Source organism: Hyaena hyaena, unplaced genomic scaffold (assembly GCF_003009895.1).
Source record: "Hyaena hyaena isolate Hyena2069 unplaced genomic scaffold, ASM300989v1 scaffold_1482, whole genome shotgun sequence".
Classification (NCBI taxonomy): Eukaryota; Metazoa; Chordata; class Mammalia; order Carnivora; family Hyaenidae; genus Hyaena; species Hyaena hyaena.
In genome coordinates, this window is record NW_024082112.1 from 3,345 (window position 1) to 27,567 (window position 24,223).

The following is a 24,223-nucleotide window of genomic DNA, read 5'->3' on the forward strand; positions in this document are numbered from 1 at the left end:
AGTAACTATCTATTATCCTAAATGATTTAATTCTAATTAGGCATAGGATCAAAAAAGGACAAAGAAGAAAGAGTAAGTTGCTCTGTTTAGAAGGGATTTCTAGGCTTATAACTTATAACAGATTATAACAGGTTTATAACCAGCTAATGGTAATGTTTAGTAAAACCATTTTAACTTAGCTTGTGTTATATAACTTAAAACTGAATAACCTAGGAAGAGTTAAAGGATTTTGGCAGTGTGCTACTGTGCTTCCTGTCCACCAACCCTGAGATCTAACTAAGAATATCTTTCAATGTGCTAAATAAAGCATCCTAACCAGAAAAGTCTGCTGGGATATTTCTCATGGGCCCAGAAGTTGGTGTGCTCAGTTGGCCAAATTACCTATTTCTCCAAAAGCTGTCAAAGAATGTTTTGTGCAAAAAATTGATGCTTTAGTTTGGACTTTAGATTCTAAAGAGATTAGAACATTTCGGCTGCTTGAATTGAAGCTCAAAATTTTACTTCTACATCTAAAAGCAACAGCAACATGTACCTTTGATCTGGGTTAAAATGATGTGGAACTTCTCTGTAATATATATATTTTTCCCAAACACATTTTAAAATAATTATTTGGTATAGTACACATGCTACCTTGATGGATTATAAATTCTCTCTAAAAGTGTAAGTGCAGAAAATGCTGGAAAATAAAGATGAATATTTGGAGATAAAGCTACTGAAAACCTAGAGCAAATGGATTCTGATGGACTGACTTAAAAAAAAATCTTTACAGCTTTCTTAGTTGTGGTGTTCTTTTGAGATTTGGACTCAATTTCATTCTCTAGCATTGTGAAAATTACCCATGTGCTACAGCTATAGCTAAGTAGTGGTTATTTCATGCTAGCTTGAATCTGGCCTCAGGGTAATTAACCACAGGGTATTTGAAAATTATGTATTTAACATTAGAACAAAGGAAACTATCCTTTTTATGATTATAAAACCTTATAAAGTTCTGAGGTATATTGAATGAGATGCTCCTGTGTATTTTTAAGTCAGAATTGTAATAATTCTGTTTTACTATTTTTCATTAAGAATGAATGCAAAAATTTACATAATCGAAGAAGAAACCTTATAATAATGCTTTATCATTTGTTTATTCATTTAAACAATATGTACTGAGTATTGACCATGTGTTACATGCAAGTGACACAGGGTCTCATACTAAGAAGGTATATGGCTTGGAGGTACTAACAGGCACTAAGAAGTAATAAATGAAGTGTAATAAGTGTCTGCAGTGATAAAGCGAAGGCAGGGGGAGGGAGGGAGGTGGTTTGCACTGAGTGTTATAATGGCAGACAATGTACTAGAAAATCAAGACATCCCTGAGGAAGTGATGTTGAAGTTCAAGGATAAGTAAGAGTTGGCTATGAGAAGAAGGAAAAGAGTCCCTGAGACAAAAACCAAACCAAACCAAACCAAACCAAAAAACCAAACCAAATCAAAACAAACAAACAAACAAAAACACAGCTGCATGTGATGGTCTTCACACTGTTTATTATCCAAGTGCTGGCAAAGCTATTTTGGCTGATACAGTAATTGCCCAGTTTAGTAGTTGACACTAGAAAGTTGTGGGGATTTTTTTTCAAAATATTTAGATAATCTCTTCCATATATATCAACATGATAGTGGTGATGGCTTGCAGTACAGGGGAAGAAAGAAAAAGGAAGGGAAGGGAGAAAGGAAAGAAGGAAGGAAGGAAGGAAGGAAGGAAAGAAAAAGGGAGGCAGGGAGGGAGGGAGAAAGGAAGAAAGGAAGAGGAAAAAAGGAATGAGAAAGAAAGGAAGAAAGGCAAGGGTGAAATGAAAGACTATCATGCTAGCTTATGAAAGCAATATTTGGACCTTTTGGAGAATTCTATGAAGGGAAGGGGAGGGAAATTTATAGAAATCTAACTAGTTGCCTCAACCACGGCCTGATGTCTTTTGTGGCCCAAATTAAATCCTTTGCTGTGCCATAAAAATGAAACTCTGGATGGCCTGGGGCATTACTATAGCAAAGTGGTGGCAATTTGTAGAAATTGCCTAAGTGCATAGGATTTCCCTGTGTTAGAGTGAACTGTTACAAGAAAGTTTCAAGTCTTGAATTGTCAAAAAATGCCATTCCGTGTTTACAACTGCCACTGAGGAATGGTAGATTATTCCATGACACTTTCTTCCTTATAGTTTTGGTTGGAATTGTCCGGGAATAGGTGTTGAACTGTTTTGACTTGGGTAGAGGTATTCTAACTTGGAGTTGTGGAGCTATTCAGGAGTGAGGAAAGGCAGAGAAAACAAGAGGCAAACAAAAAGCAAGAGGAGCCAGGAAATAATTGGAGAAATGTGCACTGAGTGAGGAGAAACCATTTTTCTTAGGCATGGGGTTGAACACATTTAAGATGTGCTATATGTGATACAGAATCTCTTTAGGATAACCCCTGTGTCTGATGAACTCTATTGAACTTAGAAACACTCCTAAATATTTGGTTTATTTTAGTTTGGTTGAAGAAATATAGGCAAAGTTGGTTTTATTTCTGGATAAATAAGACATGGATTAAAGAGTATTTAAGAAGAAACACAGTGGAAGAGGTAAAATCAGAATGTCATCTGGGAAAATGTTGAACTCTTAAGGAGAGCTTTGTATTTCCATGGATTTGCATGGAACCTTATCTAGATTTTAAGAGGCCAGTAGATCCCAGCTGGCATAATTTGTGTTGCATAGAATTCCTGACCAATATCCTGATAATGGAAAAATGTGATACCATCGGTTAAGAGATAGGTAGTGCACATGGTTCAATTATGAGTTCAACTGGAGGAGTATTATAAATGCTGATGTAATTTCTTATAGATTCCGTTTATCAAATGTGTACTATTGGTGGCAGGAAATTTGCTTCCCTGTCTCCAAATTGACCCTTCCATTCTCCAAAACTAGATGCTTCATTCATTACTTATATTAGCTTAATGAGGCTAAGATCTCTTCAAGGATATTACTATGAAATCAGGAAGAGAAATTCTAAAATTTGCAGGCCATGTTTTCTCTGAATTTAATTCTTTTCTTTAATAAGTCCAGCTTGAGTGACCATTTAGTATAGCTAAATGGTTAGAATGATGTTTTATTATTGTTTCTCAACAGTCAGTAGTCATCAATTCCTATACAAAGGTCAGGTAGAGAGAACTGGTACTGAAGCAAGGTTGTCTATAGAATATGGAAATGGGGATGGAAAAGAGAGTAGATAAAAGCCATTGAGGTGAGTGTGTAAGAGTTTAACAAAGTTAATTTAAGAATGCTGAGGGGGCACCTGGATAGCTCAGTCCGTTAAACTCCCAACTTCAGCTCAGGTCATGATCTCACGGTATGTGGGTTTGAGCCCTGCGTGGGGCTCTGTGCTGACAGCTCAAGGCCTGGAGCCTGCTCCAGATTATGTGTCTCCCTCTCTTTCTGCCCCTTCCCCTGCTTGTGCTCTGTCTGTCTTTCTCTCTCTCTTTCTCTCAAAAATAAAGATTATAAAATTAAAAAAAATAAAAGAATGCTGAGAAAAATGAGCAATCAGTAGAAATTAGATGATGTAGATTTGTAATCACTCAGGTATGTGACCAGTTCATCAATGTTCTCTGGGTAGAAAAAGTAGGGCAATTAAAATGGAAAAATTAAAATGATTCATACCAGGGAGCTGAGAGAGTAAACATAAAATATGCTTCTTTGTTTGGGTTTGGAGTTTAGTAAATGTCTATCGAATTGGATTGTGAATAGGTGGGATTTATGTTATAAGTCAAGAATGAGCATGATATATAAATATATATTAATATATTGTTATATTCAAGGTTGTCTTTAGATATCCCAACTTTTTAAATTTGAGCTTGTTTAGTTTCAATTAATATTTAGTAGGCAAATGATCCTTTTGAAATAATTTGATTTTCTTGCATTTTCATATAGCGTGTCATATATTAATGAAAAATGTATTGCTGCTTTATTCCATAGAATGCATGTTAAGTCCAACTGTTCATGTGTACCTGTGGATTTTCTATTGCTTTTTTGAAATGAAAAGAGGAGACTCTGAGCTTGGCATATGCATCTATATGGTAGAAACCAGGGAAATACTGCTTACCTCTCTCTAACCTTAGAATATTCTTCTTATATTATGAGAAGACAGGATTCCAGTGTTTGCTGTCAAGAGTATATAAGGAACTTGTCTTTGAATCCTCAATTTTAACTTTGGATATGTTGGCAATGTGTAGGACAAAGCCAGCACTCTTGCTCAGCATAAGACAAAGCTTGCAATTTACAAACTTATGTCCTGGGGATGGAATTTGCCCATAATTATTTCCCTGGTTTGGCCCTAGTAATAATCAAGCTAAGCTTAACAAATGGAGTTAATGTAATATACTTAAAGTGATTGTATTTATTTGTATTTTTATGAATCACGCTGACTTCAGTTTCTAAAAAAAAAAAAAAAAAAAAAAAGGATTGAAGATTCCTGTAGCAAACATCTTAAGAAAGATCCCATATATTATTCTGGCTCTTACTACTTCCTAGTAAAATTTATATGGATTTACAAAAAAGTGGGAGATTGGGTTACAGAAAGATTTGGGGGACTAAGTTTAAAAAGTTTGTAAGAGTTAGAATTCAAGAATACATAGGTGGCAAAGTATTGTAATGGCCTCTGGACTAATCAAATCTGGGTTTGAGTTTCAGTTCTACAATTTGGCAATTGTGTTACCTTAAGAAGATTATCTAAATTTTTGAGTCTTAGTCTCTCATCTAAAATTGAGACAATATTACATACTCTACAGTGATGTTGAAGGATTGAATGAGATAATGTATACTAAGTTTTATTTTATGTTCTTGTTAGTGGTGGTAATCTCTATTGCCTGAATTTACTGAGGCTTTTTAAAAAAATCTTTAATATGGTGAATTTAAATACATTGATGTCTATAAAAACTATTATTTTGCACTCTGAATAGCTCTTTTACTAATGCATGATTGTGTAATATACATTGGCCATTTGAAAAACATTGGTTCACTGGGTTATGTAGATCTTGCAAATGCTGACACGTTTTCTTATATAATATATAGAATCACAATTTTTTTTAATTTATATATTTTTTTTATTTGAGGGAGAGAGCACAAGTTGTGGGAGAGGGGCAGAGGGAGAGAGAGAGAGAGATAGAAAGAAAGAGAGAAAATCCCAAGCAAGCTCCATGCTCAGTGTGGAACTCAGCACGGGGCTCAATTCCATGACCCTAGGATCATGACCTGAGGTGAAATCAAGTGTCAGATGCTCAACTGACTGAGCCACCCAGGTGCCCCAAGATCGCAATTTTTATATAATCACTGATCTGCAGAAAAGACTTGCATGTTAGGAAGGTATCAAGTTTACAGAAGTGGATACAAGTTTTCCAAAAATCAAATTTTTACTTGATAGCTTAACTTTTGTTTTAAGCAGCGGATACTGTATATTTGAAGTGACAACTTTACTTCACTCATTTTGATAAAATACATTCCAAACATCCAAGTTGTATCCAAATATACAAGTCACTTATTATATTTGTCTTTTGGCTATTCTTTCAAGTAAATATGGAGTGAGTGAAATAAATGGATGGTTATAACAATACTGAGTTAGTTGTTATATGACATATACAGTCAGATAACTCACTTTTACTTGAGATAAAAATCTCTGAGATGTTGCAAAAATGCTTTATCTGTACTTTTCCTTTTGTCACACAGAATATTACAAAGCAGTGTACTCAGGGTCTGAGGGTTGAGAAGAAAATTAATTTTTTTGGCTTTTTAAAAATTGCAAGCATGTGACAATGAGGAATTCATTGACTGCTGGTATATTTCATCCTATTATTTTGAATCATTCTTAGTAGCAAATAGTTTTACCCATCATTATTTTTCATGATTAAATTTCAACACAGCAAGAAAGAGGCAAATAACATCTTAATGATATTGTGATCTTTTATTTTTTTCTCTTTATGGTTGCTTTGAAATTAAATAACTTAGTGATTTCCTATAGTCAATATAATTCCATAAACACATGAAAAGTGATCAATATCTTACAATTAGATTCACAAAATAAGGTAGTGCTCAGAATGTAGATCAACTGAAATTTACACCTTGGCTATTGTTATAGCTATTTTAGAAAACAATTTGACATTACAATATAATTAAGGATGCATGTTGTGCATAAAGTAATTCTGATTCCTGGAGAAGTTGTGCATATCCAAGACCGTCATAGTAGCCAAGTTTGTATATAGTAAACAAAGAGATAAAAAACAGAACAAACCTGGAAACAAAAATCCTAGTCACCTACAGACTAAGAAAATACCCTTTGTGGTACATAAATATAATGAAATCTTATAGAACATTAAAATGAATGAAATATGGTCATTAAATGTCATAAGCACAATGTTGAACAACAACAAAAAAGCAAGTTACAGAATTTGTAAGAATCACTTCATTTCTATCAAGTGCAAAACTAAATATGCAAAATTAAAATCAATTAGATTTTTAAAGGGATACGTATATTTTTCATTAATCTGTATAATGAAAACCAAAGGAATAATAGGAACAAAATTAAGGGTAGTGGTTGTCTCTGGTGTGAGTGCTATATATCTGTCCATGGAAGAATAATTGTATAGTGCCATGGGTACTTTAAAAATCTGGGTAGGTACATTAACACTCATTTTATTGTTACTTTTAAACTTACAATATATTATGTATTTTTTAATTTAATAATCAATAGGAATAATACCAAAAAAACTTAAAAAGTCAGAGCAGAGAAATAACTAGAATTCCCTCATTACTCTCTAGTTATGGTAACCATCCAATTCTGTAGATAATTTCATGTATCCCTATCATTTTCCTTGAGTAAAAATTAATTCAGAATTAATTAGATACAGTGACATCAAACAAGTTTGAAAAGATTAAGAGAGAATATTAATCCATTGTACAGTGGCTATGTCTGTTTGATAGGGTCAAAATATTTTTTTAAAGATAACAGTTTATTTTTTTCTTTTTAATTTTTTTTAATGTTTATTTATTTTTGATGACAGAGAGAGACAGAGAACGAATAGAGGAGGGGCAGAGAGAGAGAGGGAGACACAGAATCTGAAGCAGGCTCCAGGCTCCGAGCTCCGAGCTGTCAGCATAGAGCCCGATGCAGGGCTTGATCCTACAAACCGCTAGATCATGACCCAAGCCAAAGTCAGATGCTTAACCAACTGAGCCACCCAGGCACTCCTATATATTTTTTTAAATTTATTTATTTATTTTGAGAGAGACAGAGATAGTACAAGTAAGGGAGGAGCAGAGAGACAGGGAGAGAGAGAGAATCCCAGGCAGGCTCCGTGCTGCCAGCACAGAGCCCACTGTGGGGCTCAAACTCAAGAAACTGTGATATCATGATCTGAGCTGAAATCAAGAGTCAGACACAACCGACTGAGCCACCCAGGTGCCCCAGGGTCAAAATATTTTTGAGCAGAAATTAACATCTTTAGAAATTTCTTCAGGAAAATTCCTTATATCTTCTTCCTGGAATATTCTTTTTTTTTTAATCTTATATACCAGTTTAACTCTCTCTCTGAGAGACATAGTCTTTTCCTGGCAAGCAAAATAGGTCACCTATTTTTACATTCTTATAAGTATCCTATAGTTGTTTTTCACAACATGTATAAATTCTTCATATCACTTTTAACAATTTTCAATAGCACATTTAGAGACTGATTAATCTACTAGTGCCTTCCTCCATTAGATAGTAAGGAACATATTGGATAAGCAAACTGTCCTGAGACCTTGTTGCCCAGGAAGATAACTGGCTGCCCTGTCCACTGATGGCCAGTGTTATGTGGTTGCATCGGATGTTGCATGGGTGAAGTCCTGGTCATATTACGGCTGTACATGACATGATAAGACCTCATCTTAAGTAGGTGGGTCACCATCTTTGTAACCCACATATGTGTCTTATGAGGAAATGGGGGAAACTTTTGAAGGCATTTTTACTGATGCTGTCATCACTTATTCCTTGCTGAATTATGTATATTTTAGGTATATTGCAATAAAACTAAGTGGCATTAAAAAATAAGATAGTAAGGAAGCAGAAATACAACTGATTTTTGTCTCTTGTCATATTAAGAAGGTTCACTTCGGGTTGCCTGGGTCAGTCTGAGCATCTGACTCTTGATTTTGGCTCAGGTCATGAACCCAGAGTTGTGGGATCAAGGCCTGTGTGGGTTTCACACTGAGTATGGAGCCTACTTAAGATTCTCTTCTCTCTCTCTTTGTTCCTCTCCCCTACTTGCATGCTCTCTTTCTCTAAAAAAATTTTCTATTTCTAGTTTTGTAGGAGTTTATATTACACATGATTATTTTATCATAAGAAAAGTTGAGATAATCATGATTTATTTTATTCCATTAATGTGTTGAACAACATTCATGAAATAGTGTTCCTGGCATAGTTTCAACTAGGCTATGCTTTACTGTCTTATAAAATTATTACTGAATTCAGTTTATTAATATTTTGCTTAGGATTTTACATCTATATTCAATGATACTGGCTCATAATACTAGCTGGAAAGTATAGCTGTCTTTTGTATTTTCTGAAAGTATTTGGGTTTATTTATCTATTAGGAGTTTGTTAGAATTAATCATTGAGGCCCTTTTGGCCAGGAGTTTCTTTGCAGAAAGATTCTTATTTATTAGTTATATTCTTTAAAATCTTTAGAACAATTCAAATTTTCTTCTTGTTATCCATATGGTACTTTGTACTTTTACTGTGATTTATCTCATCTAAGCTTTCAAATTTATTAGCATGAAATTATCCATATTATCTTTATATGTATTATACATATTTAATATATTGTATTATTGCTAGTTTTGCTGTATAATGATGAGGATAATTTTCTGCCATTTCCTGAAGAGTATAGGGCACAATTTAATCAACTAATCAATTAATGTGTCTGACTACCTATTTGTTTATGTTGCTTTTGGTGGTTTAGTATCTCCTGGTTAATTTCAAGAAGCTAAAATGTAATTGCGGACTATTCTGAATCCTTTGGCTAATTTGAGATTTACAATATAAAGTAGAAAATTTAGGAGTTATCCACTTTGGGCAAATATGATGAAATTGGGCCAGAAGAATACTAGGTTCATGGGGACTCACTTTCCATATTCTTTCTACAAAGTCGGCTATATCTACCCTCACTTTTCCCTCTAGTTCATGGGCTTCTCCTTTCTAGAATATAAGAATTTCATTTCATTTGCATGTTAGCATCCAGGCTGAGTATAGAAATACAAATTGCTATATACCTGAATTCTCATCATTGCTGAATTTTACTGTGCTTATTATTTATGAGAGTAAGTAGGGATCAAGTTTTAAGTGGGGTTCTAGGTATGGCAGGAATGTTTGAGGTTCTGTAAAAGTGATAGAAGGGGAAATGGATGTTGGCTTTTAATTTTATCTTTGTAAGTTAATCTAGGCTATCTTCTTTCTGTATATATTAAGTAAGCTTTATTACTAAGCTTTAACATCTGCAAATTTTAGGTAGATTAAAGAAACTCCAGGTATACTAGCCATGAGAGGCAAGACAGATTATACAAACTCTTTGACCTGTAATTTTCTTATCAATGTAGGATAATATTATTTATTTCACATGGCTAATATTAATGAGATATGTGCATATAATGTTTAGCAGAACAACCAGCATAAAACCTCAAATGTATATTAGATACTAAGGTGATTATTTACTATTATTATTATTATCCCATGTAGTATAAGATTATATTTAAGTACAATTTTAGTATTCTCATGTATATAATTACAGGTCAGTAATCTATGATCATTTGGGCTTTTATCATCTCCTCCACATTGCTTTATTCTTAAGGATGACAGCATTTTACTGTTTTACTTTTGGCTTTTTAGGACTTTACTTAATAGAAATGCTTGGAACTAGAAAAATGAATGGGAAATGGTCATTCAGCCATACATCTCCTAACACAAGAATAAAGAACAATGGCTGCTTTCAAGATGTTCACAATTTACCAGTTGGAAACAAAAGTTATTTTTTTTTAATGTTTTTTCATTTTTTAATGTCTTATTTATTTATTTCTAGGAGAGAGAGACAGCTTGAGCAGGGGAGGGTCAGAGAGAGAGGGAGTGACAGAATCTGAAACAGGCTCCAGGCTCTGAGCTGGCAGTCAGCACAGAGCCCGACACGGGGCTCGAACCCACGAACCGTGAGATCATGACCTGAGCGAAAGTCAGATGCTTAACCGACTAAGCCACCCGGGTGCCCCATGGAAACAAAAGTTTTTAAAATAGTTTTATTATTGGTGTGAAGGAAACACCGAAAAACAAGTATATGGCTCTAAAAAGAAGGATATCGACTGTTGACTTCAAATATTTACTAAGTTATGTATATTTAATTTCAAAAGATGATTTAATCACTTAAGACAGTTAATAACACAGTTATTAATAATAAGACAGTTAATCAGGTTCTGAATATAGAAAGTATTTTATGTATGTCCGCTTTTAGGTAGATGTATGTAATAGCACTACTGATGATTGGGCACTGAAAAGGCATACATTATTAAAATACCAAATTATCTTACAACAATGCATTTCTGCTCTTAACAGTGAATTAAGGGTTCAAGACACTCATTGTTTTTAGAGGAAGGGATGCCATAGCATCCTTCTTTTTTTTAAGTTTATTTATTATTGAGAGAGATAGAGAGAGACAGAGAGAGTGCACGAGAGTCAGAGAGAGTGCACGCAGGAGAGAGAGAGAGTGTGTAGGAGCAGAGATAGAGAATCCCAAGTAGCCTCTGTAGGCTCTGTACTCTATTATCACAGAGCCCAATGCAGGGCTTGAACTCAACAAGCTATGATATAATGACCTGAGCTGAAATCTTAACTGACTGAGCCACTCAGGCGCCCCATGTCAGTCATTTTTGTATAATATATAACACCACAATCTGTTATGTTCCTTTGTTCAGAGAACCTACTGAAGACACAGAAGAACTTCAACCCCCAAAGCCTGATGATTCTCACAATATAGCTATCCATGTTAAAAAAGCACGTGGTGGTCTTACTTCATATGAACCAAAAAATCTTGAAGAGAAGTTAGTGGAATTACTGAGTATTTTAAAGAAATTGTAAGTATTTTTTAATATATTACATCTTGAATAATACTTTTGAATAGCGCCACTTTTTTTTTTTTAATCATAGTTGTTTGCAGCTAAGTGTGCTTTAAGTTGTAATCTACCACTAGTGGTTTATTCAGGAGAAGTAGAAATGAAGACTGTTTCTAGGTGAATGCAGTCTTCATCAATTCAACCTTCATGGCATATCATGGATATATTGGCAATATATCCAATTGTGGCACATCATTTTAATTTTAAGTTGCAAGCAAAATAGGTGTTATTTACTGATTGTATTAAATCAAAATTATGTTTAAGAGTTCATCAATTTATGGTTTGTCAGTCCTTCACAGAATTTTAACTCTCTTCCCCATTGCACAGCTTTTAAATAAATTTACCTTATATTATTTTTAACTTCTTGGAATACTTTGCACTATGGTTGAGGCACAAGTGCCTGAAGAAGAAGAAGAGAGGAAGGATTAAATCTGGGTGGAGGTTGGTTACCGCATATGGTATTGGATTTGTGAATGAAATTAAAGTTGAAATGAGACCATGGGAAAATGTGATAATGGAATGCTGATTGACAACACAAAGAAAATGAAGAGAAAAAAGACTAAAATTATGCCTGAAAGAAAAAAACAGTAGCACGAAATGAGAAAATAAAAAATCTGGCATTTATATTTGGAGGAATACACTAAGAATTCTATGCTATAAGCACTTTTCTTCAAAATTGTCATTGCAAATTTGAGAAAATATGCTCGGTCAGAACTTCCAGGAAATATGAGAATAGTCAAATTTCTGATGCTTTTACTTATAGTATCAACAATGAAATAAACACAGCAATTTCTAGTCTCTTTATAAGAAAGTAGGTGTGAGGGAATTGTGGAGAAGGAAATCATAACCACCTGCCATACAGGGGTATAATTAAACTGGTAAGCTGTAAAAATAGAAAATTTAATGAGAATGTGTTCAGTGAATACGTTAAAAATATGCTTTGGTAGAAAGCATTACTTCTCTAAAGCACTCCAACTTACTGGAGCTATAGCCATTTTCATTCCATTAAACCATAATGCTGACAAAAATTATATTGAATTAAATTTTTTAAGTGTCTAGAAACCTGTGAATCACTCACTGATGATTTCAAATTGTACTGGGCTGGAGGATTTTCAGTGAGGTAATCTCTGTTTTTCTGAAAATAACAAGGTAGCACTTTCAAGATAGTAAAGGTTCTTATATAAGATGCAGGAGGAGCTTGAGCAGCTCTGGTTTCCTGGCAAGGTGGTAAAATACTAAGGTAAATCTAGGTTGAAGTCAGGATGGAAACTACAAATGGATGAAAGCCCTGTACCATGTTAGCAATAGACTAAAGCAGGTGTCATGGTAGAAGGAGATCCAAACACAGAGTAGAATAGGCAAAGAACCTACAGCTGCATTCCTATGTGGATCTCCATGGAGTCCATTTAACAACCAATCACCAAATACCCTAGACAAGTAGCAATTTCCAGAACCCACTCCCTCTCTCACATGTGAGAGAATGGGTGGGTAGATAGAGGAAATCCTGAAATACTCCAAGCTCCCACTTTCAGTGGCTCAGAATTGGCCAAGTATGACTCTTTAAAATGGGGGTGCTTGGGTGGCTCAGTCAGTTAAGCGTCCAACTTTGGCTCAGGTCATGATCTCATGGTTCGTGGGTTCTAGTGCCGCGTAGGGCTCTATGCTGACAGCTAGCTCAGAGCCGGGAGCCTGCTTCGGATTCTGTATCTCCCTCTCTCTCTGACCCTTCCCTGCTTACATTGTCTCTCTCTCTCAAAAATAAATAAAACATTAAAAAAAATTTAAATGAAGGTAGCAGGTCTTGACTGCTGCCAATGGGTGGGGCTGTGTTACTCACTGAGTCATAATGGCAGAGTAAATGAGGGGAGAACTCACTTTTATGTTTAATATTAATCCAAAGCCTTAATTTCTATGCATAAAATTCTGATTCATCCTAATATCAATCCTTTGAATTGGATATGATCAGCCAGTCAGTAAAAGAACATTGCATGTGCTAAATCCACAGTCTATATTTATTCTTCTCCAGACATGCTTTTTATCTTCTTGTTTCATTGGTACACTAGTGTATTCATTTTCCATTACTGTGTAACAAATAATCATAAATGTAATGGCTTAAAACAACATCCATTTATTATCTTTCTGGGTAAGGCTTAGCTGGGTCTTCTACTCATGTCTCACAGGCTTCAATCAAGCTTTTGTTTGATTGAAGTTTGTGGGGATACTTTCCTTTCTGGAGCATGAGGTCCTCTTCCAAGTTTATGACTGTTGCTGGCAGAATTCAGTTCCTTGTGGTTGTAGGGCTGCAGTCTCCACTTTCTTCCTGACTCAGTTGAGGGCCCATTTCAGTTCCTATAAGCCCACAGATCCTTGCTGAATCACCCTGTCTCAGAGTTTCCCACAACATGGAAACTTAAATATTCAAAGCCAGCAAGGAAGAATCTCTCTCCTATTTTGCTAAGATGAAGTTTTGTATTATCTAATCAATGGCCTATATCTCCTATTGCCTTTGTCATATTATATTGGTTAGAAATTAATCAATGGTTTTGTCCCCATTTCCCAGAACTCAGGAATAGGAGATAAAGGGGGTACTTAGGATATGTTACTAATATTTAGTCACATAATAAGTTTCTGTGACTCAGCATTTGCAGTGGGGCTATATGCTTTACTCACAAAAGTAATTCAACTAAAATCTGTTTATTGATGGATACATTTTCATGTCTTTCTGTATCTCTAATTGAACTGTGATCAGATCGATGGGCTGCTTTAGTGATGTGATTTAACACATTTTTAAAAGTAGCTACCTTTGCTTTCTAAAATTCTTCACTTTGTCACCCTGCCTGAAATTTTAACAAACAAATTTTGATAACAGTAGCCTCTTTTTATTTATTTTTTTTTTAAATTTTTTTAATGTTTTTTTTATTTATTTCTAGGAGAGAGAGAGAGACAGCATGAGCAGGGGAGGGCCAGAGAGAGAGGGAGACACAGACTCTGAAACAGGCTCCAGGCTCTGAGCTGGCAGTCAGCACAGAGCCCGACGCGGGGCTCGAACCCACGAACCGTGAGATCATGACCTAAGCAAAAGTCGGATGCTTAACTGACTGAGCCACTCAGGCGCCCCAACAGTAGCCTCTTTTTAAAGAAATGCAAATATGCATGGTGAGATTAAGAAGCTATTGATAACTTATTGAGATTTGATTTAATCATATTGATTACTTAAGTTCTACTTTAATTTGTCAGCTTCGAGTAAACAATGCTAGTTGAGAGGAAGGATAAATGACTTGAAACATTAAAATCATCGGAAAGGGCATGTCTGGATAATGTCTCCAGAGAGGTGGGATTTGAGTAACTAAAGGATCCTGTATAATTGGGAAGTATGTGTGGAGAACAGACTGAGAGGGAAAGATGAGAGAGAGAAAAAAGAGTTGGGAGACTTTCTGTTATTTTTTTATTATTACTATTTTAGGGCATATTGGATTGAATATAAGTTTGTCATGGGTGTTAGTTAGGATTTTGGATCGGAAGCAATAGAAACTAATTCTGGTTAATTAAAACAAACAAACAAAACAGGATGGTGGGGGGAGGGGAAACCTATGGAAGAATATTGGGTAGCTCCCAAAATAGAACTACTAGATGCTGGAGTTGATATGAACTAGATAACCTGGATGTCTTCTCAAGATACAACACTGGACTCAATCAGCTACAAGTATTTTTGAGAGTTTTTAGGCTCACACTTTGGTTTCAGGGATAAGGAGCCAGATTTTTGTAGTTTGTTTTTGTACACACCCCTTAGATAACTGGTGAGGGGGCAGTACATTTTTATAGGTAGTTTTTACTGAATTCACATTTGTTGGAAAGGGATAGCATTTCAAAAGAGAAAGTATTTCAGAAGGAGGAGTAAATGGATTATGAATAAGTAACATCAAAGTTATAAACTTAAACATGACTAAATTTGACTGATTTAATATTTGCACCCATAAATTAATGAATTCAACATATACTTTTTCACTTCTATATATGTTTCTGGCAATGTTCTTGGGATCATAGTGGTGAACACAAAATATCTTTGCCCTGATGGGAGCTTATATTCTATCAGTTAGTGATAAATGCTGGGAGGAAAAACTAACACAGAATAGGGGGATAGGGCATGATGAAAATGATCAGAAAATTCTTCTCTGAAAGGGGGCATTGATCAGATAATTTCATGAAATGAGAAAGTGAGCCAAATATCTTGGAGAAGTACACTGCAGACATTGCGAGAGCCCAGATGGCAACATGTTTTGTAAATTGAAAAAAGATAAATTAACAATGAGGACAATGCTGTGAAAATGCATGAGTGAGGGGAAAAGGTGGAAATGAGGCTTTGGGTGTGGCCAGGAACTGTATCATCACCTAGAGTCCTGTAGGCTGTGGTAGATTTTAATCTTGGTGTGACTGGAAAAAAGGGAGTGACATAGTATGATTTATTTTTTTAATCTATTTTTTTAATGTTTTATTTATTTCTGAGAGAGAGACAGTGTGAGCATGAGAGAGTCACAGAGAGAGGGAGATACAGAATCTGAAGTGGGCTTCAGGCTCTGAGCTGTCAGCACAGAGCCCAATGCGGGGCTTGAACCCACGAACTGTGAGATCATGACCTGAGGTGAAGTCGGACGCTTAACCGACTGAGCCACCCAGGCGCCCAGACATAGTATGATTTAAATAGTAATAGGACAAGTGTGGAGCGCTGACTGTGGGTGCAGAAGATTTGGGGTAACCTCGGGAGGCTATGTGAAATTGTTCTCAGAGAGAGATGACAGTAGCCTGAATTCTGTGTTAGAAAGTTCAGTTTGACATATAGAACTTGATTTTATTTTTTTTATTTTTTAAGACATAAGCAGTTTTCAACTGATAGTCCTGGAAGCACATCAGATTCTTTGCTCAATTTGACCACTAACAGCCACTATGCTGGACAAATGATCTAACACTCTCACATTTGTATTTGATTGCACTGCCTGTAATACCACCAGCTTTTAAAATGCAATTATGGATTGCTTTGGTAAAAATAATTGGTTTCTTTACAAATGACTAATTTCTGAAAAGAAAAGTGACATACATGTATATCTGTGGGGGTCGTGGAAAGGGTAAGAGAATAGACAAACTTATAAATGAGCTGTGAAAAGCAGTTTAAGATCCTCTGAGAATACTTGGCCCAGTTGTTTTTTCTCCTACTTTCTCCAATTAAAGATGTTTCCTCTGAGAGAATGAGGCGTCTGAAGATCATTATGTTTCCGGGGAGTAGTGATGCAAAGCCCTTCTCAGGAATGACTCAGAGGAATTGCTCCCTGGAAGGACATGAGGATTTTTGCTTTTTAGATTCAGGCTGCTTAAAAACCAAATGCAATATGGTTTATGCAATATGGTTTTTACACTGTTGTTTTCCAATGAAATGGCACATAAGATGAGGAATTATAATCTCAAACTTTATTTTAAAGCTGTATGCTGATGAGAGAAAAATAATTTGAGGATTTAATTCTGTTAAAAATACAGACTTTTGATGTAAACTGACTGGGGATGGGGACTTGTCTCTAGGAAAGAAAGGCTTTATTTTAAGCTAAAAGGGAACATACGTTAATAAATGGTGTGGGGCACCTGGGTGGCTCAGTTGGTTAAGCATCTGACTCCTGATTTTGTCTTCGGTCATGATTTCATAGTTCGTGGGATCGAGGCCCGCATCCAGTTCTGTGCTGATGGTGAGGAGCCTGCTAAGGATTCTCTCTCTTCCTCTGTCTCTGCCTGTCTCTCTCTCTGTCTCTCTTTCTCTTTCTCAGAATAAATAAAAAAACTTAAAAAGATTTAAAAAAAGAAAAATAAAGAATGATGTGAATATTACAAGTAATTTAAATTTTTGACAGAAAACAGTGATCATGTATAAGACAGAAACTAAATGAAGAGTTATTTGTGTTTAGGAAATGAGTTAACAAAAGATAGAAATTAAAGGCTTCTTGGTAGTAGACTGATATTACAGAAGAGTATGGCACTGAATCTTGGTCTGTCTATAATGTTGAGAGTCAAAGTGACATTTGGGATGCACATATTGTGAAATGCCTGGACTTTGGAGTCTCAAAGACCTGGGTTCTAAACTGGACTCCTTGAATCACTGGTTGTATAATTTTGGGCAAACTTCTACCTCTTGATACGCAATTTACTATTCTATAAAATGGGCACAATTTGATGAAGGAGTGTACTTGTTCGGATGAGCACTGGGTGATGTCTGAAATTGTTGAATCACTATATTGTACACCTGAAACTAATACAACACTGTATGTTAAGTATACTGGGATTAAAATTAAATTGAATTAAAAAAATAAAATGGGCACAATTATTAACCTCCTAGGGTCATTGTTGTGAAACCTGAATGAACTTAACAATGTAAAGCTCCATGTATATTACTTAGTCTGTCATATACGGTACATTGTACAAGTCCATCTTCCCTTTGCCAAAGAATCTTGCATTTCTTGATAGACTTTTATACAAAAGATTTTGCTACATGCTTGCTACATTTGAAGTGTAAAAGAAAGATTCCTAGTGTCTCAGAATAAGTGTGTCACATTTTTTTTATTTCTTCAAGAAACAATATGCAATTTTCTCTTACAGTTTATGAATAAATAATGCTTATTAATTATTTATCATATATTACATTAGTTTACAAAGTATTTTCATACTGAAGTTTCAGAAATGACTGTTTGGTCACAAATTAACTGGTATTTTTAAAAATTTTATTTTTATACTGTTCTTTTGTTTGGAAATAAGCAAAGTATATTTTACAATATATCATCTTGTACTTCTATTACATTACTTCTTGTGAAAATTATTTCTTTCACTGTGCAGATGTCTTAGTTCATTTGGGTTATTGTAACAAAAGTGTCATAGACCAAGTGGCTTTAAACAACAAAAATACATTTCTCACAATTCTGGAGGCTGGGAAATCTAAGTCAAGGCAGATTGTATCTGGTGAGGGCCTTCTTGGTTCACAGATGGCTGACTTGCAGTGTCCTCACATGAAGAAAAGGGAGAGAGCTCTTTGGGGTCTCCTTTTAAGGGCACTAAATTTGGTATTCTGAGACTGCATTTCCATGTGTGGAGTTATGGGGGTTCTGCATACCAACCAGGGGGGTGTTGGAGAATTTAACTCAATTCTGACACTACCTGGAGATAGCATCAGATTCCACAGATTAAGCATTCACTCCTACAAGACAGCACCTCTTCTCCTACCCTGTGCCTCGTGCTTGTGACAAGCCCAAGTTATTAATCACAAGTTTCTATTGCCCCTCTTTTGGGTTTGAATAATTTGGTCAAGTAGCTCACAGAACTCAGAGAAACATTAAATTATTTGATCACTTGTTTATTATGGGTGGGGGATGGGCTAAAAGGGTGATGGGAATTAAGTGGGTGCTTGTGATAAGCATTGGGTTTATATGTGGTGAATGACCAAATTCTACTCCTGAAACCATTATTACACTATATGTTAACTAACTAGAATTTAAATTAAAACTTGAAACAAAAGGGAAACAAAACAAGAGGCTATAACTCAGGAACAATCAGATAAAAGAGATCGTGGGGCGCCTGGGTGGCTTAGTCGGTTAACCGTCCGACTTTCGCTTAGGTCATGATCTCGCGGTTCGTGGGTTTGAGCCCCATGTTGGGCTCTGTGCTGACTGCCAGCTCAGAGCCTGGAGCCTGCTTCAGATTCTGTCACTCCCTCTCTCTCTGACCCTCCCCTGCTCACGCTGTCTCTCTCTCTCTCCTAGAAATAAATAAAACATTAAAAAAAAGAGAGAGAGAGATCGTAGGACAAGGTATGTGGGAAGGGGCATGAAGCTTCCATGCTCTCTCAGGGTGTGCCACCATCTCCCCAAATCTCCTTTTGTTTGACCAGCTTGGAAGCTCTCTAAACCCTGTCCTTTTTGGTTTTTATGGAGGCTTCATTACAAATCATTGGCCGGTGGTAATTGATTCTATCTTCAGGCCCTCTCCCCTCCCGGGAGGTGGGAAGGGTTGGGAGTAAAGGAGAATTGAAAGTTCTAACCCTTTAATCACATAGTTGGTTCTTTTGGTAACCATCCACATCCTCAGGTGGGGTGCAAAAGTCACCTCATTAACAAGAGACACCTTCGTCAATCTTAACACTAAGTAAATTCCAAGGATTTTGGGAACTGTGAGCTAGGAACTGTGGACAAAGACCAGATATATGTGATAAATATATATTTGGTCATGAATGATCAAATGAGTGACCAAATATATATTTCTTATAAATCACAGACACTACTCCTATTTATGAGGACTCCACTCTCATTACCTAATCATTTCCCAAAGGCCCCACATCCTTACACTATAATATTGAGATTTAGGATTTTAGCATGCAAATTTTGGAAGGACACAAACTTATTAAATCCATAATAAGATATATAATAAGATGTATATTATTTCAACATGGAAGTAAATGTTAAAGCTGAGACTACTTGTCTTGGGTGACTATTTGATTTGTGATTTCAAGTTAAAATATTTTTTCAAATATTTATTATAGGTACTTTATTATTAGATTTATAAGTGCAATAGAAAGCAGGCATTGTGCACTGAGAGATCAGAACGGAATGACTCTAATGGATTTTTCTTTTTATCATGTGCTATATTATAGATATAATAAGACAACAGAATATTAAAAATAATTCTTCTAACAATTGTTTAGTGAAATTACCACAAAAATGTAAGTTTTTGTTAAAAGTTTTATGTATGCCTTTACAAGGGACATTCGTTGCCTTCCTGATATAATTATTCTCACAGACAAAGTAATCTTGAAAGTTACTTCTAACTTTGTCAAGCAAGATATCTTAATTTCTTATGTATAAAATTGTGCATTACATATGGGCAGGATGCTTTTGTACTCTGGGAGTTGTTATCTAATGGCATGAAAAACTATTTTGGAGGGACTTAGGAAATCAAGTCCAGACCCAAGTAGTGTGATATCTAGAAACTTTTGGAAAGATTTGGCTGTTGTAGTAGAGGGTAGGACTGCATGGTCACTGTTTTTTAACTGTCAAATCCTGGGTCTAATTGCAGAGACATAGTAAACTATTTGGTGCTCTTTAAAAGCTTGGAACATAATTCCTTATTTGTTTCTCTTTCTGTTTCATCCATTAAACATTTATTCTTGCAGAAAGTGGTTTGTTGGGAGCCATTCTGAGCCTAGTCGAGAAAACTCCTGGTGAGGTTAAAGCAAGTTTGCACGGTCTCTTGCCAATCAGATGACGACTGATAACTACTCCCACTCAATTATTTCTGCTTGAGCACGGACCCCTAGGGTACCTTGTTGATCAATATCGGGAGTGACTTGTCCCCTTATTCTGGCCATGGTATGATGATTGCACCTTGTGAAGGAACTTATTGTGGGAACTTCTTCTTTTGATTATGGGAACAGACATCGTGTCTCCAGAAGGTCCTGTTTCCCTCCATACTTTCCCTTAAGCTATGAACAGGCTAATGACCCCTAGTCGTAAAAGATTGACCTTAACATGTACAATTCTGTTTCTACCTTTACATGTATAATTCTGTTTCTACCGTTGCGTTAGTCCAGGATGTTCATACAGCTCAACATGTAAATCAACTAACCAAAAATGTCTCTCATGCCCTAGCTATTCAGGAAATCATAAAAGTAGACACAAAGGTAAATGCACTCGAAGAGGCTATTCTATGTATTGGAAATAAGCTAAACTCTTTAAAGGTATGGTTGGCTCTCTGGTGCAATAAAGAATATAACTGGAAAATCAAGTCTTGCCCGGAGACAAAGAGCCTAACTTAGAGAGAAGGAACAGATAAGGGCAGAAGATAAGTTAGTACATACACCTTAGCTAACTGATGGTATATAGCAGCCCCTTCCCTAAGGCCTACTTTCCGCAAACACCTTCCCTTACCCTAGCAACTGTGATGAGGATGGATAAGAGTATCTACAAACCTATGACTTAATCTTAGCATTATTAAAATGTGAACACCTTATTATTTTCTTAGTTACTCAACTTCACTATAATTGGGGCAGTTCTGCAAGAAGACTTCTGTAAAACCTGTTTCTGTACATTTTCCAAAAACACCTTATCACAAAGAGCTATCCATTGTAAAAATTCCATTTCCTGATGCCATGTTAACATTTGACCTATAAATAAAGACACCAAAACCGACAGGACGGAGATGCCTGCCTGGTGATCAGAAAGAATCTCAGGACTCTCTCAATATCTTTCACAAACACCGTCCATCCTTCAGGGACCCCTGGACCTGTCGGAGCCGGTGCAACCTCTGACAGTGGTTTAATCGGTTTCTTAATATTAAAAGTTGACATGATCTGCTTGTGGCTTGTGCATGCCTTGATTTGGCTAAAGAGAATGTGGCAAGTAATCTGTAATGTTTGTAACATTCTTTTATGCTTCTCGGTGGGTTTGTGACTCTACTTTCTATCTCATGATCTGCGTGCAGTTTAGTTTCAAAATGAGGCACTATGTTGGGCTTGCTATACAGCAAGTTATTCCATCAGCATATGGTTCAATGCTCTTTCTTCTGCATTAGATCCTTGTCGTCAAGCCAGACCTGAAAATTATATTGGCTAGAATTCTTCTTTGAAGCATTTATTCTCTATGTGTTTAATGACAATTATTATGGCTAAAATTTTCAAATATTACTTTTCAACTGTTTGGTATTTGATATTACAAACAAATTTAATAATTTTATATTTAGTCCCATGTTTTGCATTTATAATTCTTATTTGAAAGTAATAGAGACTGTTTTTTTCAGCTACGAGAAATTATTTAATTTCTGGTTATTTAGGATAATTTCCTTGAAATAGAATCACTAGTAGGTAAAAGAGGACAGATATAAATACACTTGATGTTTTTAGTCACATTTATTTTTGGAAAGGGTAAACTAATTGATATGGTCCTTAGCAGTAAACATTAACTTTAAAAAATTCAATTTCATAGAACAAAAGATATCACAATTATAATTATTTTAATTTGCATTTCTATGCTTCCTTCTTGAGCTGAATTTTTCTTCATTCAGTTGTTGACTATTTGTATTTATTTGTGTTGATATGATCTATCTGATCATACCCTTTATCCATGTTTTCTGTTGTGCTTTAATTATGTATTATTGATCTAAAGAGCTTTACGTGTATTATAGTTATAATATGGAGATAATACCACTTATGGAATGGAGAATAAATCTTCACAAAAGGATTTCGCCCAACATATATAGTTTCCCAATATATTTGCAGGTCATCCTAGATTTTGACCAGTATCAGATGAAGAAGGAAAAATTATGTATATATTTTTGTATAAATATGTATACATAACATATACATCATATTTTATTAACAGCTTTACTGAGCATAATTTACATACAATGAAATGCATATTTTAAAGTAAGCTTTTTGATGTGTCTTGACACATGTATATATCTATGAAACCATCACCACCTCAAGATAATGAACACATCCATCATTCCCAAGAATTTCCTTGTGCACTTTTGTAATCCTTTCTTCTTCCCCAACCTTATATCCCACCCCGCAAGCAAACACTTAAACAGCTTTTTGTCACTATCGATTATGTTTATATTTTCTAGAATTGTATATAAATGGAATCACACAGTATATACTATTTTTAAGTCTGGCTTTTTCACTTAGCACAGTGTTTTTGGAGTTTCATGAATTATCAATAATTCATTCTTGTTTTCCCATGTATAGTAATGCACTATATGAATACACCACAGTTAATCTGTCCATCAATTTATGAACATTTGGGTTGTTTCTGGTTTTAGGCTATTACACAAAGCTGTTATAAACATTCATGTCCAAGTCTTGGTGCAGGTGTTTGCCTTCACTTACTTCTCTTAAGAAAACACCTGAAAGTAGAACATCTGGATTAATATGGTTAGCACATGTTGAACTTCTTAAGAAATTGCCAAACTGTTTTCCAAATTTCTTGCACCACTAGACATTCTCACCATTAGTTTATGAGAGTCCTACTTCCTTCACATTCTTGCTAAATCTTAGCAAACCTCTCCTAGGTACAGCATTAAAAGCATGATTCATAAAAGAAAATAAGTTAAATTTCATCAAAATTAAGTATTTCTGCTTTTTGAGACACTCTGTTAAGAGAATGAAAATATAGCCAGAGACTGGGAGTGTATTTCCAAAGCATGTATCTAATAAAGGACTTTACACAACATATAAGGAAACATCAATATTTGTGCAATTGTTTCCCAATTTCTTTTAAAGTGTGCAAAATATTTGCACAAATATTTCACCAAAAAATATATATTAACCACAAGTAAGTACATGAAAATACCAACATCATTATTCATTAGAGAAGTGCAAATTAAAATCATTATATATCACTACACACCTATTAGAATAGCTAAAATGTTAAAGAATGGTTTCTGTATAAATTTAAGATGTGTAGCACAATAACTTGACTTACATGTGTTGTGTAAGGACTGCCACAATAAATTTAGCTAACATCCATTATCTCAAATAGATTTAAAATGACTTTTTCTTTGTTTTGAGAAGTTTTAGGATCTGCTGTCTTACCACCTTTCATATCATTGTATTTTCTAATCAAGTATTATAAGTATATGTGAAAGCTGTTTAACTAGGTTTATATATGTTTATGACTGGTTGCCTTACTGAACTCTTATTAATTCCAATACATTTCAAATTGATTTGCTTTTAATTATTTGTGTCATGATACTATCCAGGAATAATGATCATTTATCTTCTTTTAAAGAGTTACATTTTGTTTTCATTTATCTTAATGCATTAAAAATAGCATTACAATAGTATTAAATAAATAATTGTGGGAATAGTTATCACCTTTTTAATGTATTTTGTTTTAATGGTATACCTCAAGTGATTTACCGTAATACTATGTAATATTGGCTCTTGGTTGAAGGGAAAAGCATATTTTAGAGTAGAATCATTCTTGTCAAAAAGTATTGAGTTGAA

The 24,223-nt window shown here is 35.1% G+C and overlaps 1 protein-coding gene across 1 annotated transcript in view; it reads left to right on the top strand.

The window, feature by feature from the left end:
• The first annotated feature begins 1,324 nt into the window (after positions 1-1,324).
• Positions 1,325-24,223, top strand: part of LOC120225705 (cyclic nucleotide-binding domain-containing protein 1-like) — a 293,014-nt gene continuing 270,115 nt past the window's right edge. The window contains exons 1-2 of the mRNA XM_039223885.1: positions 1,325-1,389; positions 11,005-11,163. Coding sequence (XP_039079816.1) covers positions 1,325-1,389; positions 11,005-11,163 — 224 coding nt within the window. The remainder of the gene's footprint in view (positions 1,390-11,004; positions 11,164-24,223) is intronic.